Here is a 14,992-nt window from a genome sequence, read left to right as displayed (position 1 = left end):
ATTTTTGGCAAAAAAAAAAAAAAAAAAAAACATTTCTAAAAATTTCTGAAATTAATCTCAAAATTGTAAATTTTTTTCCAGCAAATTCCCAAACTAAGGAATAAAAAAATAGTTCCTGTTTCTTTTAGAAAAGTTACTTGCAAGTTAGTTTTGTCTTATTTCAAGTGTACCGAGATATTTGCACCAGAAAAATAGATAAAAATATTCTTTTGCAACTTTTGCAGTCTGCAACTTAAAATGTTTTAAAAAAGTTAGAAATTCAAAATTGTACATCTTTAAGTGTTATTACTTCACAACTAAATTATTTTTTGATGTGATTGTTTTTACAATATCAATCAAACTGAAAGCAAAGCAATACATTTTTAACTCCATTTTCTACATCATAAAACAGAAGCTAAGAAAAAAAAATACTCCCAGGTAGACACACTTTCAAGCATTTTTTATTCTTTTTATGGTCCTTTTTTGCATTAAAGTGAGATACATGGAGCCACAACACACAACACAAAGCAGAGCATGGCTGCAAAGAAAACAAAACGGTTTCACATCGGACTTTCAACACGAACATGAGTGAGGAACCACGAACACGCTTGTTTTCAGTTTGCTCCGACCGTGCTCAGACACTTTTAATCATGTAAGCATTTAAAGACAAACAAGACGAGACAGAAATAAAACTCAAAATGCTTTCTGTCAGTAATGCTCACTCCAAATTCTGCATTTTCCTCGTTTCTTTTAGCGATTAGGAGATGTTTTCCTCCAGGAGCGTCTGCCCGATCTTCTCCTTCGTCACTTTTTCTTGTCGTTCCACCCTGAGCTGATCGGAGTCGTTACGGGATGTGGAAGCTGAATCTGCAGCCGGCCTTTTGGCCGGGCGTGACGTTCTTCCTATAAATTATCCAGACACAGATACCTGGCTGCAAAAGCACTTAATATTACCAAGTATTTTGGTTTAGTTTCTAGCACAAATGTCTTCACATAAAAGAAACTAACTTACAAGTAATTTTTCAGCAAGATATAAGAGTTTAAGTAAATAAAAGGATATTTCCCCATGTTAAAAGTGGAATAACTAATTATTTACTTAAAAAAGCTCCTATTTCTTGCTAAAAGTTACCTTTAACTTAGTTTTAGCAGTAAGATATTTTCACTAGAAACTAGACAACAAATACTTGGTAACATTTTTTCTTTTTGCAGTGCATGAGCTAAATGACGTTAGTGCTTCTCATTAGTGCAGCGTGCCAAGCTTTTCTTATATCCTCATATACGTGTGTATAAATGTAAAAAGTCTATTTTAACATACAGTCAGCAAAGACACAGATTAACCCTTTTGTTGGGAGGGGGAACAACAACATGGTTTCAGTTCTGCTTTGGGAAGAAAAAGTTCTTTTCTTTTAGGGTTTCTTGTCCCGCAGAACTGATCTCAGCTCAGTGTTTCATAAAGCCGAGTATGCTTTAATTAGAGACACGTTTACAGAGGAGGACACCTGCTCAGAGAACGGGGCGCTGGGAACTTGAGCAAACATTTGCATCATGTCAGGGAACGGTTTCCGTACAAGGCGGGTGAAATGAGCAAGATGGAAACTACGAATAACGATGAGATTCTTATTAAAATGGAGAGTTTTTGAAACAGGAGGGTAAACATGGTGTCCAGTTGCCAGTAGCAACAGGTTTCCTACTTTAACTCGGCTGAGGCTTCCTGCAGAGAGTGAAAATCTGAGCCGAATTTCACCAAATGCTGTTCAAGCGGCAGTAATAAACAGAGAAAACGAAATGATTTGTTGCTTTCTGGTCTGGCTAAGACGTCCGTGTCGGTGGGAGGACTGCAGGACAAGTGCTGCTGTTGCTGTGGACACGGAGAACCTGGGAAGGAATAAATGAGATAAGTGAGAAAGAAAGGAAGCTGACGGGAACGTCGCGGCTGCTGCAAACACACACACACACACAAAATAAGATCCACGTTTATGCATGCCGGACATGCTTGCTTTGCATCGTTTTGTGCATTATTTCGACGTCAAAATGTTTCGACAAGTATTTGAATTTTTCTTTGCAACCTCTCTTTTGCGTTCTTCATGATTCGTTAGCTGTTACAGCAGAGGTTCAGTAGGTTTGGGGATCAATCATGAACTGATCAGCTTGCTCTCATATTTATATCCCTGATTTATTATCATCTCCCAATCAAAACGCCGTCACTGCCCGTCTGACGCCCCGATCCGTCTGCACCTCCTCCGACCACGAAACACTTTGCTTTGACTCTTCAGAGGGAAATCAAGAGGAACAGAACCAGCTTTGGGGGTTTTTTTTGTTTTGTTTTGGGTTTTTTTGTCTACAAGAGAGCAAAACTTGACTTTTTGTGCCAGTCCAGCAGCGCAGGAAAAGGGAGTTTCCTTTGCGATGAGTTCGCCTGCAGTGTCATCTGATCCTGCTGCTCAGGCCAGGACTGAAGGGAGAGAAAGAAAACAAGAGAGGAGAGGAAGAGAAAGACGTGAGGAGAAGGAAAACAGGCAGGCGGCGAAGCAAAGCCAAGGGTTACACTGCAGAAACACAAAACCGTACCAAGGATTTTTGTCTTGTTTCTCCTGCAAATATTTTAGTACACTTAATATAAAACACCAAGATTCAGGAGCTTGATTTAATATTGATGAAAAATTACAAGGTCTGGGTGAAGCTTTAATGTATTTTAAGGGAAAATTAAGGTGAATTTTCACTGCCGTCACCCTGGATTTGATTGAGTAAATCACAAACGCACTCCACATTTTCTGAATATACATGAAAAAGTCCTGAATATACATGAAAAAGTTCAAGTTCTGGCAGATTCACTTATAACATGGAAAAATATCTTGTTATAAGTGAAATAATCTGCCAGTAATTTTCCATCGATATTAAGGAACAAGATTTTATATCCTATTACTTGTAACCAGAGAAAGTGAAAAGTTACTTAAGTACAGAGTAACTGATCAAATTATCATTTAATATTTAAAAAGTACATAATGAGATGGACTAAAATTTAAAGTTAAGAGAAAATTTTGGTTTTTAAGGACGAAAATGGCATTAATTCATATAAGTAACAAAAAAAATAACAAAATCAGACAATTTTTTTTTCCAAATCAGTTTCTTTTAATAAAAAAACTTGAGAAAAATTAACAAACTTCAGATGTGTGTCTCTGTCTGATGAACTTTTGGTTAAAACATGTTTGTTTTTCATTTAGTGGGAAGAAAATCCAGAGATTTTATTGAAGTAAGAATAGAAATAAAAAGTACAGCGTAGTAAAGATACTCCTAAAAGTACATTTTTCAAAAAAGTTACTCAAGTAAATGTACCTGTAAGTTATTTTTGCCTCATTTCAAATGTACTAAAATGTTTGCACTGGGAACTAGAGCAAAGTACTCGGCGATATTCAGTGTTTTTGCAGGATAAATGCAGTTTTTGGCGTCTTTGTGGCTCAAACTAATTTCTGTAAGTACAGTGGAAAGGTGAGAAAGGGAGAACAAGAGCGGCTTTGAGTCGGTGCCGAGTGGGGCCTGGACGAGGTCCAGGGCGGAGCGAGAGGGGGCACAAAGACGGCTGTCAGAAAGCAGCGCGGTTGTTGTTCAGTGTCAAATCGTACCAAGAGCACGTTGCTGCTCCGCTCAAAACATTTGCATTTTTAAGGTGTCCTTCAGATCAAAGCGAGTTAGTACAACTATCTGCTGCAAAATCACAAAATCATCAGGTCTGGAAGAGCCGTTTTGTAGTTTCCTGATTAATAAAAATACACGTACATAGGGAGTATATGAGGTTATAAACTTTGACCAGATAGGTTGTTTGTTTTGGTCTGATGCTTCGCAAAAACAAAAAATCTTACCAAATATTTTTGTCTAGTTTCTAAATTATTTCACTTAACATGGAAATATATTTTGTTATCATCAAAAAGCCTCTTTCAGTGGAGCTAGCACTTTTTAAAATCAATATGAAGGAATTATTTACTTAAATCAAACTCCTATATCTTGCTCAGAAGTTACTTATAAGTTAGTTTTGACTTATTTCAAGATATTTGTACTATAAACTAAACCAAAGACATTTGGTAAGATTTTGTTTCTGCAGTGAAGAGGATTATTTTTAGAAGTGCAAATGGACGGTTTTGCAGAAACACTTAGGACATGTTCTACTACACAGGGGTGTCCAAAGTGCGGCCCGCGGGCCATTTGTGGCCATTTTGCTGTTTTTTTTTTTTGTGCTTGGAAACTTTATTTGCAGTTATTAGCAACATGATTTGATTTTCAACAATGAAAAACGTCAAGCACGATACAAAATAATCATCTTTTTCACAAAAAAAGTGATTTTCTTTTTCCTAAATAATCTGTTGGCAAACAAAAAACTTTTGTAATAAGTAGAGCCAGGTTTATCCAGAGATTTTTGCTAAAGTTGATGCACCAAAATCAGCTTTTTATAAATGTATTGAACTTGGATGAATATCAGCAAACGTTTTGAAAGAAAGTAATCCAAATCCTATTCATATAACGAGCAGAAAATACCTAGATGCCAATAACTAGAGGTGGTAGAGTAACCAAAAACTGTACTCTAGTAAAAGTAGCACTACTTCAACATATTTTACTCAAATAAAAGTGAAAAGTAGCCATTCAAGAAATTACTCGAGTAAAAAAGTATTTGGTAAAAAGTTTACTCAGGTGCTGAGTATCTGATCAAATTATAGATCATTTAATATTTATAAATTACATCATCAGATGGACCAAAATATGAAGTTAAGTGGAAATTTTGGCATTTTAAGGACCAAAATGACAATAATTCATCTAAGTAACAAAAATAACAAAATCAGGCAAAAATATATTTTCCAAATCCGTTTCTTTCAAAGTAAAACTGATGAAACTTTAACAGCTGTGTGTCTGGTGAATTTCTGGTTTAAACATGTTTGTTTTTCATTCAGTGGGTAGAAAATCCAGAAGTTTTACTCAAGTAAGACTCGAGATACTTCATAATAAAGTTACTCAGAGTACAGTGTCGTAAAGATACTCCTAAAAGTACATTTTTCAACAACCGTTACTAAGGTAACCCAACTCTGCCAATAACAAATGGGAAATGAAAAACTTTAAATGCACAGAGCCACTGGACTCCCTTTACACGATGTAAACGCCACTGACCTGTTTTCTTGATCATTCCAAGTCAAAACCCCCAAATCAAATTTAATCCAGTTTTCATGGACATCGTCGTATCCAAATGTTCCCTGCCTTGATGCTGTTTGGTCGCGGCTTCCCGCCTCCCCGCCCTGGGCTCCGCGTTCTCTAGATCGTCTTTGTCTTGCGTTTTGGGAAGAGGGCTTTCCGAAAAGACGTGGTGGTGGTTCCCCTGCTGAACGAGGCGCTGCCCAGTGAGATCTTGGTCTTCCCGCTGGTGATGGTGGACGAACCCAGAGACGTCGTGCTCCTTCCCCGAGAGATGGAGGAGCTCCCCATGGCCAGCTTGGTCTTCCCCCTCTTGATGCTGGTGTTGCCCAGCGTCAAGGCCGTCTTCCCCTCCGTGAAACTGGTGTTCCCCATTGTCTTCCTGACCCGGACTCGACGTTGGGGTTCGGGACTCACTCCACACCGAGCATGGCACAGTCATGCAGCTCGTCTCGGAGTTGGTCGTAACATGACCAGAATGCTAAGCATGGACGGCGAGACCCCCGTGTGACATAAAGCCTCCGTTGAGCTGCTCTACGTGGGCTTTGGAAGGCCGCATACCACCCAGGCGTCCCGTGAATGGACAGAGGCAGCCGTAGGTGGACGCAGCCTATCCGGGGGGGACTCGGACAGTGGGGCGATTGTCCCTCAGACACGACGACACCGGACGGTTGAAGGAGACATTGTTGAAAAACAGGACAGTCCGCGGTGACATCACTTTCTTCTCCGCCATTGTTCCCCTACAGCTTCTGATTGTAAGACGTCCCCTCTGTGCACAGCTGTAAGCGCCATATGTAAAATCAGCTGCTGCTTTTGTTGCAGAATGAAGACTGGATGTGTTTATCTTTCCCCATAGATCTGGATCTGAGGCTTTGATGGCCTAGCTTGTTATTATGGTCAACTAAAGCAAACAAAATGGCCACAACAGAAATTCAGAAATCATTTTAGTTAATTGAAATACATAAAAATGGTAATTAATGGGATACATAGAAAAAAGGGACCAAATCTGTATTTAAAAAATCTCACTTTTTTTTCTAGAGATTTTCTAGAAAAAAACCAAGGAAATTTCTCAGTTTGAAAAGTCGTAAATTTGCTAGAAAAAACAAAGAATTTTGAGATAAATTTCAGAAATTTTGTACAAAAAACAATAAATTTTATTAGTCCAAAAAGTTGAAAATTTATTTGAAAAATCTCAGAAAGTTTGAGATCAATCTCAGAATTTTCTAGAAAAACAAGTCAATTTATAAATTTGAAGAGTTGAAGATTTGCTAAAATAAATCAGAAATTTTTTAAATTAAACTCAGAATTTTCTAGACGAAACAAGAAAATTTGGGGTGTAAAACTGAAGATTTTCTAGAAAAATCTCAGAAAATTTCCGTAAACAATAAGAACATTTCTGAGTTTGAAAAGTTGAGAATTTGCCAAAAAAAAAACAACTTAGAAATCTTAAGTTCAATTTAGAACATTTTCTGTAAAAACAAAACAAACAAACAAAACATGGCAGTTCCTGAGTTTCAAAAGTTAAACATTTTGGACAATTGGAAATTTTCAATTTGAAAAGTCAATTTTCCAGAAAATCTCAGATTTTTTTTCCTGCCAGATTCTTAGCTTTTCAAACAGGACATTTTTAAATAGTAAAACGACATATTAAGCCATTATGGATAGGACATAAAAAGTCAAAAATTTACCTGGAAAAATTGAAATTTTCTAGAAAAAGACTTGAAAATTTCTGAGTTTCAAATTCAGAAATTCCTTATTTTTTTCTGAGTTTAATCTCAAAATTTCAGTTTTTCGGCAGAAATTTATTACGCCATTGTACGATCTGAGGTTTTGATTGCGTGTCTCTGAAGGTTATTATAGCGCATATATATATATATATATATATCAAAAAAACTGAAATTGAGAAAACATTTTCGCCAACTGAAATAAATAAAAACGGTAATTAAAGGGGAGGAACTACAACTAACTGCAACTATATCATAACAGCAACTAAAACTACTGAAATTAAGAGTTAAAATACTTTTGTTTTTGAATCTATTTATTAGCCTTCCAAACTGACGTGAAAGTTATTTATTTTTTCCCCACACAAGCAGTTTACGTCAGCTGTCGGCAAACTACGGTGTCAGTTGGTTGTCCAGCAATAATTGAATAAATGTTTTGAAAATGGTGTTTCTGTTGCGTATTCATTACCCAAACAATGTAAACATAATCGCCACCTAGAAAAAAAACTAAAACTGACTGGTAGAAACTAAACTGAAACTAAGCAATATTTAACTATTGCCCACTCTTAAAACTAACTGAATTAGACAAAAAGTCACAAAGAAATGAGCTACAGTGAAAAGTCCAAAACTATCCCATTTTTTAATAACTACACACAAAACAATCAGGAACAACCAGGCGAAGCAGAGTGTAGAGGTATTATCTTTATATGCACTATGACATGAATACACTTTTACAGTTTTGTTGTGGATACAGCTTGCAGCCGAACCAGGGGAATGCATGAAAGACCCACTGGACTCCTACTGATCCCGGCTGCATAGAACGGGCGAATTGTTCTCGTGTCGCCACATATACATCACATCACATCTGTTCAAGCTTCCCCTCCCTGCTGAGCTCAACACACCATAAAGCCTCATCGCATCACTGTCGCATTTGCATAACATCCTCTGCACGCTTTTTAACACGGGACTCCCCCTTTTTTCTGAATTAAAGACGAGTTAAAATCCCAAACATAGCAGCAGCTGGTTGTGACTACTGACCTTCTAACACTGACCACACAGACACATCCACGAGCTTTTATTTGTGTGCTGGATTCACGTGTGAAAATCCCAGTAGATGTTGCTGTGCCTTTCCTTGCCCCTGATGAGGGTCGTCTTGACAACAGACACAGATTTGGTCCCGTAGGTAAAGGTCAGAGTCATGAGAGAGCTCGTGGTCTCCCCCCGCGTCACCGAGGTTTTAGCCACCGTTATGCTGTTGCTGCCCAAAGTTACTACGGTTTTGCTCCAGGAAAACGAGGATTTCCCCCAGGAGATGAACAACCTTGTCCTCAGGAACGAAACCCTGCCTTTGGTGAAGGAGGTCTTGCTTGACGAGAATGTAGTTTTCCACTCGTTGTTAGAGTCTTTTTTGGACTGCTTGGCCGCTTTGGGTGTCTTCGCCCTGGGCTCGGGGTCCCTCTCCATCTAGGTGTTCCTGCGCTTGGACGTCAGCGCCTTGCGGAAGGAGGTGGTGGTGGTTCCCCGGCTGAAGCTGGCCCGTCCCAGAGCCACGGTCGTCTTTTGCCTTTGGATGGTGGAATCTCCCATGGAGGTGGTGGTCACTCCCCTAAAGATGGAGGACTTGCCTAAGGACACTGTAGTCTTTCCCCTGGCTATGGAGGTATTCCCCACTGCCAGGGCAGTCTTGCCCTCTGTAATGCTCGTGTTGCCCATTGAAGCGGAGGCAGCCTGGAAGCCAGCTATCGCGCACGCCGCATAGCAGACCCTCTGCAGCGCAGAAGGGCAAGCATGTCACGTCAAAAAGCCACACCAGAGCCGCTGCAGCTGCCCTAAATAGATCACACCACCATGTATCGATGAGGGGGAGGGAATTATTTGATCATGCCTTGATGCTGGCCGGTCCCTCAGAGAGACAAGACCCAAAGGGACCTGGAAGCGCAGCAGAACCGAGCAGACAGGGGGATAATTGTGTTGATTTCATGATAACAAAGCCGGGGCATTGAAGGGGGCGCTTTGTGTAAGCACACAGGACAATTGGGGTGACCTCAGTATGAGAAGATGGCGTGGTTCCCAAAAAAGAAAGAAAGAGAAAAGCCCTCCTCCCTGCGCTGTTCAGATACAGTACTACGTTTGTCTGCCTCAGTACAGTACAGCGCTCAGCTGCAGGGGGCGTGCAGCACAAAACCCTTAAAATTGGGGAATGTAATGTTTATAAAACATTTTTTACCCGTTTCTTTAAGTCTGTACCATCTCCCTGTACTAACTAGAGACAACCAGTAAGAGCCAGGAGGCGGGTCTTAGCGCTGTCAATCATGCTATTCCCTCCCCCTTCCTTTCTGCTATGCTGCAGCTTCCTATCCTGCTAGGAATGCTAAGGCTAGTTAGCATAGCCACCGATGATGCTTTAACAGTTTGTTGTTTCTCCGCCATTAGCACATGTAGCAGCGAGTACATAGGCTGATTGACAACGTTAAAATTAGAAATCTGAGAAAAAGATGTACTGAAATTAAAATCTAAAATCTTGGGGGGGGGGAGGGGGTGTCAGGATTCTGAAAAAAAAAAAGTCAGAATTCTGACTTTTTTTTCAGAATTCTGAAAAAAGTTAGAATTCTGATATTAAGATCAGAATTCTGAAAAAAAGTTAGAATTCTGAAAAAAGTTAGAATTCTGATATTAAGATCAGAATTCTGAGGGGGAAATAAAGTCTGAATTCTAAAAAACAAGTTAGAATTCTGAGATCAAAATTAAAATTCTGAGAAAAAAATAATTCTGAGATTAAAGTCAGACTAAGACATTCAGGGTCTTAATTTTAGACAAATTTAAGAAAAAAAAATTGATGCGGGACTTAGTGCTTAAAATGTAAATGTTTTCCCTTTAAGTTGCTGCTCAGTTTTCTAACTCAGTTTTATTTGTCTCTTTGTTTTTCAGATTTTCTGTGAAGACTCTTCTAGAAAAGTACACAGCAGAGCCTATAGATGATTCATCAGAGGAGTTCGTTAACTTTGCTGCTATTTTAGAGCACATCCTCAGCCACCGCTTCAAAGGTAACACAGCAGGTAACATATGAAGCAAAAAAACAGTGTTGCCGTGACTACATTCTGCAGTCTGAGCAGAAATAATCGCCTGCTGTGCTTCAATCTGTGCGCAGGTTCAGGGAGTTGGTTCAGCTCCGATGGACAGCGCAGTTTCTGGGAGTACATCCGGCTGGCGTGCAGCAAGGTGCAGAACAACTGCATCGCCAGCATCGAGAACATCGAGAACATCAGCACGTCCCGAGCCAAGGCGAGGACTTTACGTGTTGACAGGGGGGAAGGGTTTCCGTCAGAGAGAGGGCCTTCTGTTCCCGCTGACTTCTTCTGTCGTCCCACAGGGCCGGGCCTGGATCAGAGTGGCTCTGATGGAGAAGCGTCTGTCTGAATATGTGTCCACTGCTCTGAGAGACACTAGAACAACCAGGTCCACTTGAATTTTTATTTATATAAAAACACATAAAACACAGAGCACGACTGATTTAACTCATCGCTGCAAAAACACAAAATCTTACCAAGTATTTTTGTTTAGTTTCTTGTACACTTGAAATAAAAAACTAACTTACAAGCAAGTTTTCAGCAATATATTTTTTTAAATAAATAATTATTCAATATTGATTTTAAAAAAGTCCTAGTTCCCCTGAAAAACAAAACATTTTCCCATGTTGTTAGTGAAATAATCTGCCAATGGAACAAGAACTTTTAGATCAATATTTAGGAATAATTCACTTACAACAAGCGCTTTTTGTAAGTTAGTTTTGTCTTATTTCAAGTGTAATAATATATTTGCACTAGAAACTAGACCAAAAATACTTGGTAAGATTTTGTGTTTTTGCAGTGATAATTGGTAACATAGTAAAGTCGACCTTTTATGCTTCCTTGAACTGGCTAGCATAGATCTATGGGCTTTACAAAACAGTTTTCCCACAAAATCATCCTTGGATAATAAGATGTTATTCTGTTCAGTTCAGAGTTCTATCAAAATTAGCCTCTTGTCACTTTAAATCCACTGGCCACGCCCCCAAACTCAGTGTTTACACTCACACTTTGAAAATGGCTGCACACAGATGCCCAATTATACAATCATAGATCTCTGAAAAGCAGAAGTAGAGCCTCCTGTGCAACCAACAAGAATGAAGCAAGTGGTTTCTGGACACCAAAACGCTTGTCTTTTTTAGCAGCTATTACAGTGGTAAAATCACATGAAATATATATAAATTATCTATTTATTAGATTTCTTAATCTGGGAATTGAGTCAGAATTTCGTACCACAAACAAGCAAAGCCGGTATGACAATAAAAAAATCCTTGAATCCTTGAAAACCAGCTGACCAAACTGTTGGAACTCAGATTAAGTTGCTAGGTAACAGGACTGGGCTTTGCTGGGGTTGCTAGGTAACAGCAGTTTTTGGAATGGTCTATATTCCAAACACCAAAAAACATAAATTTACTTCTAAAAAAAACCCATCTGGGTGTTTTTTCTGTTTTTGAAAACATCTGAAAGTAGAAAAAGGTATGAGCATGTGTGTTGGTATGTACTGAAGTTAAAACCGAATTAATTCTAAATTTCTTGTCCAACAGGAGGTTCTATGATGATGGAGCCATTATGCTGAGGGAGGAAGCGACTGTCCTCACTGGCATGCTGATTGGACTGAGCGCCATCGACTTCAGGTGAGGTTTCTCTGAAAATCAGGGTTTTAGCAGAGGTGGGAAGAGTAAAAGTGTAAAAGTGTTTGGTAAAAATATTACTCTACTTACTGAGTAACTAGTTAAAACATCAAACATTTAATATTTAAAAACTGCATCTTCACACTGTGGAAATTTTGGTATTTTAGAGACCAAAATTAAAATAATTTCTATAAATAACAAAATCAGGCAAAATATTTTTTTGCAAATCAGTTTCTTTGAATATTAAACTTATGAAACTTTAATAAAAACTGAAGGTGTGTGTCTGTGTCTGGATTTTTGGTTACTCAAGTAAAAGTACAAATATTTCATAATAGTTACTCGGGTAATAGTAACTCTCTTACTTTTTTGTAAGAAAAAAAGTCCTAATAGTAAATTTTTCAAAAAGTTACTCAAGTAAGTGTAGCTGAGTAAATGTAACTACCCAACTCTGGTTTTTATTTATAACAATCTGGTTGTAAAAGAGCAACTTTTGTGCAGTTTTTGCTTGAAAGGAGAAGCTCTGGATGGGAAATGCCCAGCTGTGATTGATTACACGCCGTACCTAAAGTTCACTCAGAGGTGAGATCCAGCCAGCTGATCTATTCACTTCACTAGGATGTGTTTTCAGTTTGCTTTCCTGCCATGTAGCTACGACTACCTGAGCGATGAGGAGGACCGCCGCAGCGTGGACAGCAGCAACAGCGAGGAGAGCGTCCCCGAGCATCCCTACATCCCTCTGGTGACTGACGAGGAAAGCTGGAGCAACAAGTGCCGCAAGATGGAGCAAAGGTTTAAGATCGTCTACGCCCAGAAGGTGAGCAGGGCTCGTACGATTCATCTGATTAATCGTGATTAATCAATTATTGAAGTAACCGTCAACTAATTTAGTAGATTAATTGTTAGAAATTGTTTTTGTTTTTTTTTTTTAAAAAAAGGCCATTGGTTGGAAGAACAGCAGTCATTAAGTCAAAACTAGGCAAAAAAATGGATGCATTCTAAATTTAACATACATGTAATTATGTTCGAAACAGAGCTTCGGAAGATGATTAAGGCCATGAAAAAAAAAAAATATAGATTTTTTTTTTTCCCCTCAGAATTCTGAATTTTATCTCAAAATTCAGATTTTTTTCCCAAAATTTTTTTTCTCAGAATTCTGACTTTTTCCCAGAATTCTGTTTAATCTAAAAATTGTGACTTCAATCTGAGATTTCTGACATTTTTCCTCAAATTCAGACTTTTTTCCCCCCAAATTTTTTTTCCTCAAAATTCTGACTTTCTGTGAAAATTCTGACTTTTTTTCTGAAAATTCTGAATTTAATCTGAGAATTCTGACTTTTTTTCCTGAAATTTCTAACTTTTTTTGCCCTCAAAATAATTATTTTTTTTAGATTCTTGTTTTTTTTTTCTTTAAAATTGTGACTTTTTCCCAAAATAATTTTTTTCTGAAAACTCTGACTTTTGCTCAGAATTCTTACTTTAATCTCAGAATATTAAAGTCAGAATTCTTTTGTTTTTTTCAGTGGCACTAATCCTCTTCTGTACGGAACTACACTAGTGGCATAATTTTAGCTTCACCTGGTTGATATTCTGTAGAAAAAGAAAAAAAGTGTCTTATTTAGCACTTTCTGCTATTCATTTATTAATTGCTTATTGGAAAAGCAATCAACAGAGCTGAGCTTTTCATATGCTGATGTTACGAGTATTTTTTAGCTGTGGATGTATCTTTTGCTACAAATAAGTGTATGCTAAAAAATGCTGTGCTATTTCATTTTAGGCAAGAAAATATTTTTTTCTTAAAAAAGAAACTATGTATTTTTTAGTATTGTATACTTGGTTAAATGAAAGACCAGTTTTTTATCCAGTTAATCATCAGAATAATTGATAACTAAAATAATAATTAGCTGCAGCCCTGACTTCGCTAAGCTTCCTTCCCTCCAGTTTCCACTCATGTAGTTGTGGGTTTGCGTTGCGTAGGGGTATCTGGAGGAGCTGGTGCGCCTGCGGGAGTCGCAGCTGAAGAACGTGGAGACGGAGAACAAGCGTCTCCGAGCCAAGGTGGAGGAGCTGACACTGCAGGGTCAGCAGGAGAAAAAGGAGCTGGAGGCCATCGTGTTAGAGCTGCAGGCACAACTGTGAGGGATCACAATCAGATAACAGAGTGTGTCATTTCAACTGCAAAAATGCAAAATCTTACCAAGTCATTTTGGTCTAGTTTCTAGTACACTTGAAACAACTTACAAGTAGCTTTCCAGCAAAACATAGGAGTTGGTTTTAACTTATAAAAATAAATGTTTCTGTTGTTATAAGTGAAATAATGTGCTGAAGGAACTACTGGTAGTACTTTTTCATCAATATTTTAGGAATTTTGACTTTTAACATCCTCCTATATCTTCTTCAAAAGTTACTGATAAGTAATTTTTGTCTTATTTTAAGTGTGTGTGAGATATATACACTAGAAACTAGTCCAAAAATACTTGGTAATATTTTGTGTTTTTGCAGTGTGCTGCTAGGTTGTCATTTGTTTTCTTCCTGTATTTCTTCTACAGTTGTTAGGCTATGTCCACACAACAGTTCTTGATGCTGAAATCTGATTTTTTTTTTTTCTTTGCCTGGTCATTCATAGTACTAATTAAACCTGACTGCAGTCAGACTTGTCTGTGAACTTTTGATGTTCCACAAAGCAATTCGCTGAAGAAGCACACAAACGTTGTTCTTCTGCGCCGTTCGTGGATAGATTTTTTAATTTTTCCAGCAACGAGAGCCGACAATGTCGTCACAAGATCATAACAAGATAAAGGAAGCTAAAATACTTCAGACTCTCAACGGTTAGCTAACGGTTGGTGGAATCAACTGACTCACTCGCTCTTTGGTTACCTAGCAACTCACTCATTCTTTGGTTACCTAGCAACAACCTGCTGAGTAACTGGCCCAGCAGCAGTTTAAGGCTCTGCCTCATAGCTGCCTAAAAGAATAAAAAGCAACAAAGACGGACAACTATGAATAAAACAGGAAAGATCCTCCCGACAGTTTGAAATTCACATAATTAAAACAAAAAACTAATCAATAATTATCGATATCAACTGTTATGAAAAGCTTATATCGTGGTATGTTTTTCAGCCTGAAGTCAGTTGGATGTGTAGTCAGAACCAGGACTTCTTTCATAATCTCATAACTATTATTTTCAGCCATTACTTAAGTATGGATTAACCAAAGTTGGATAAAAATGCGACATGACAATCAAACATGTATCTGATTTAGTACCACATACAAAAGTGGAACAGAGCTGATTTGTTTTTGGAGGTGAAAAGATCAGAATTGGGCTGTTCAGACTGAAAAAGTTGCATTTGACCAAAAAAAAAAAAAAAAAAAAACAAATTGGGGTGGCCTTTTGGGCCCCCCCAAACTGCCCTTAATGGCGGAGTGT

The 14,992-nt window shown here is 38.2% G+C and overlaps 1 protein-coding gene and 1 long non-coding RNA gene across 5 annotated transcripts in view; one reads left to right on the top strand and one right to left on the bottom strand.

Annotated features, from left to right (window-relative positions):
• The window catches only part of rundc3aa (RUN domain containing 3Aa), a 25,351-nt gene that overhangs the window by 4,571 nt on the left and 5,788 nt on the right, over positions 1–14,992 (top strand). For 2 of the 3 annotated variants that reach the window (XM_015023682.1, XM_015023681.1), the window contains exons 2-8: positions 9,801–9,928; positions 10,021–10,154; positions 10,243–10,328; positions 11,482–11,571; positions 12,067–12,147; positions 12,217–12,382; positions 13,543–13,700. In XM_015023682.1, coding sequence (XP_014879168.1) covers positions 9,801–9,928; positions 10,021–10,154; positions 10,243–10,328; positions 11,482–11,571; positions 12,067–12,147; positions 12,217–12,382; positions 13,543–13,700 — 843 coding nt within the window. The remainder of the gene's footprint in view (positions 1–9,800; positions 9,929–10,020; positions 10,155–10,242; positions 10,329–11,481; positions 11,572–12,066; positions 12,148–12,216; positions 12,383–13,542; positions 13,701–14,992) is intronic. The other variant, XM_015023684.1, reaches the window with a different exon arrangement.
• LOC106940842 (uncharacterized) lies at positions 419–8,341 on the bottom strand. Of its 2 annotated transcripts, none has more exons than XR_001423212.1 (2): positions 7,911–8,341; positions 419–2,431 (listed from the first exon to the last, which is right to left on the bottom strand). It is a non-coding gene; the product is annotated as an uncharacterized LOC106940842 (long non-coding RNA). The 2 variants fall into 2 exon arrangements; XR_001423211.1 differs by lacking the exon at positions 7,911–8,341 and adding an exon at positions 5,131–5,273.

This window comes from Poecilia latipinna, unplaced genomic scaffold (assembly GCF_001443285.1).
Source record: "Poecilia latipinna isolate Pla-1442-1.1 unplaced genomic scaffold, P_latipinna-1.0 Scaffold3387, whole genome shotgun sequence".
Classification (NCBI taxonomy): Eukaryota; Metazoa; Chordata; class Actinopteri; order Cyprinodontiformes; family Poeciliidae; genus Poecilia; species Poecilia latipinna.
The sequence above is the reverse complement of the archived record's forward strand: the minus strand, read 5'-3'. Positions and strand labels throughout refer to the sequence as shown.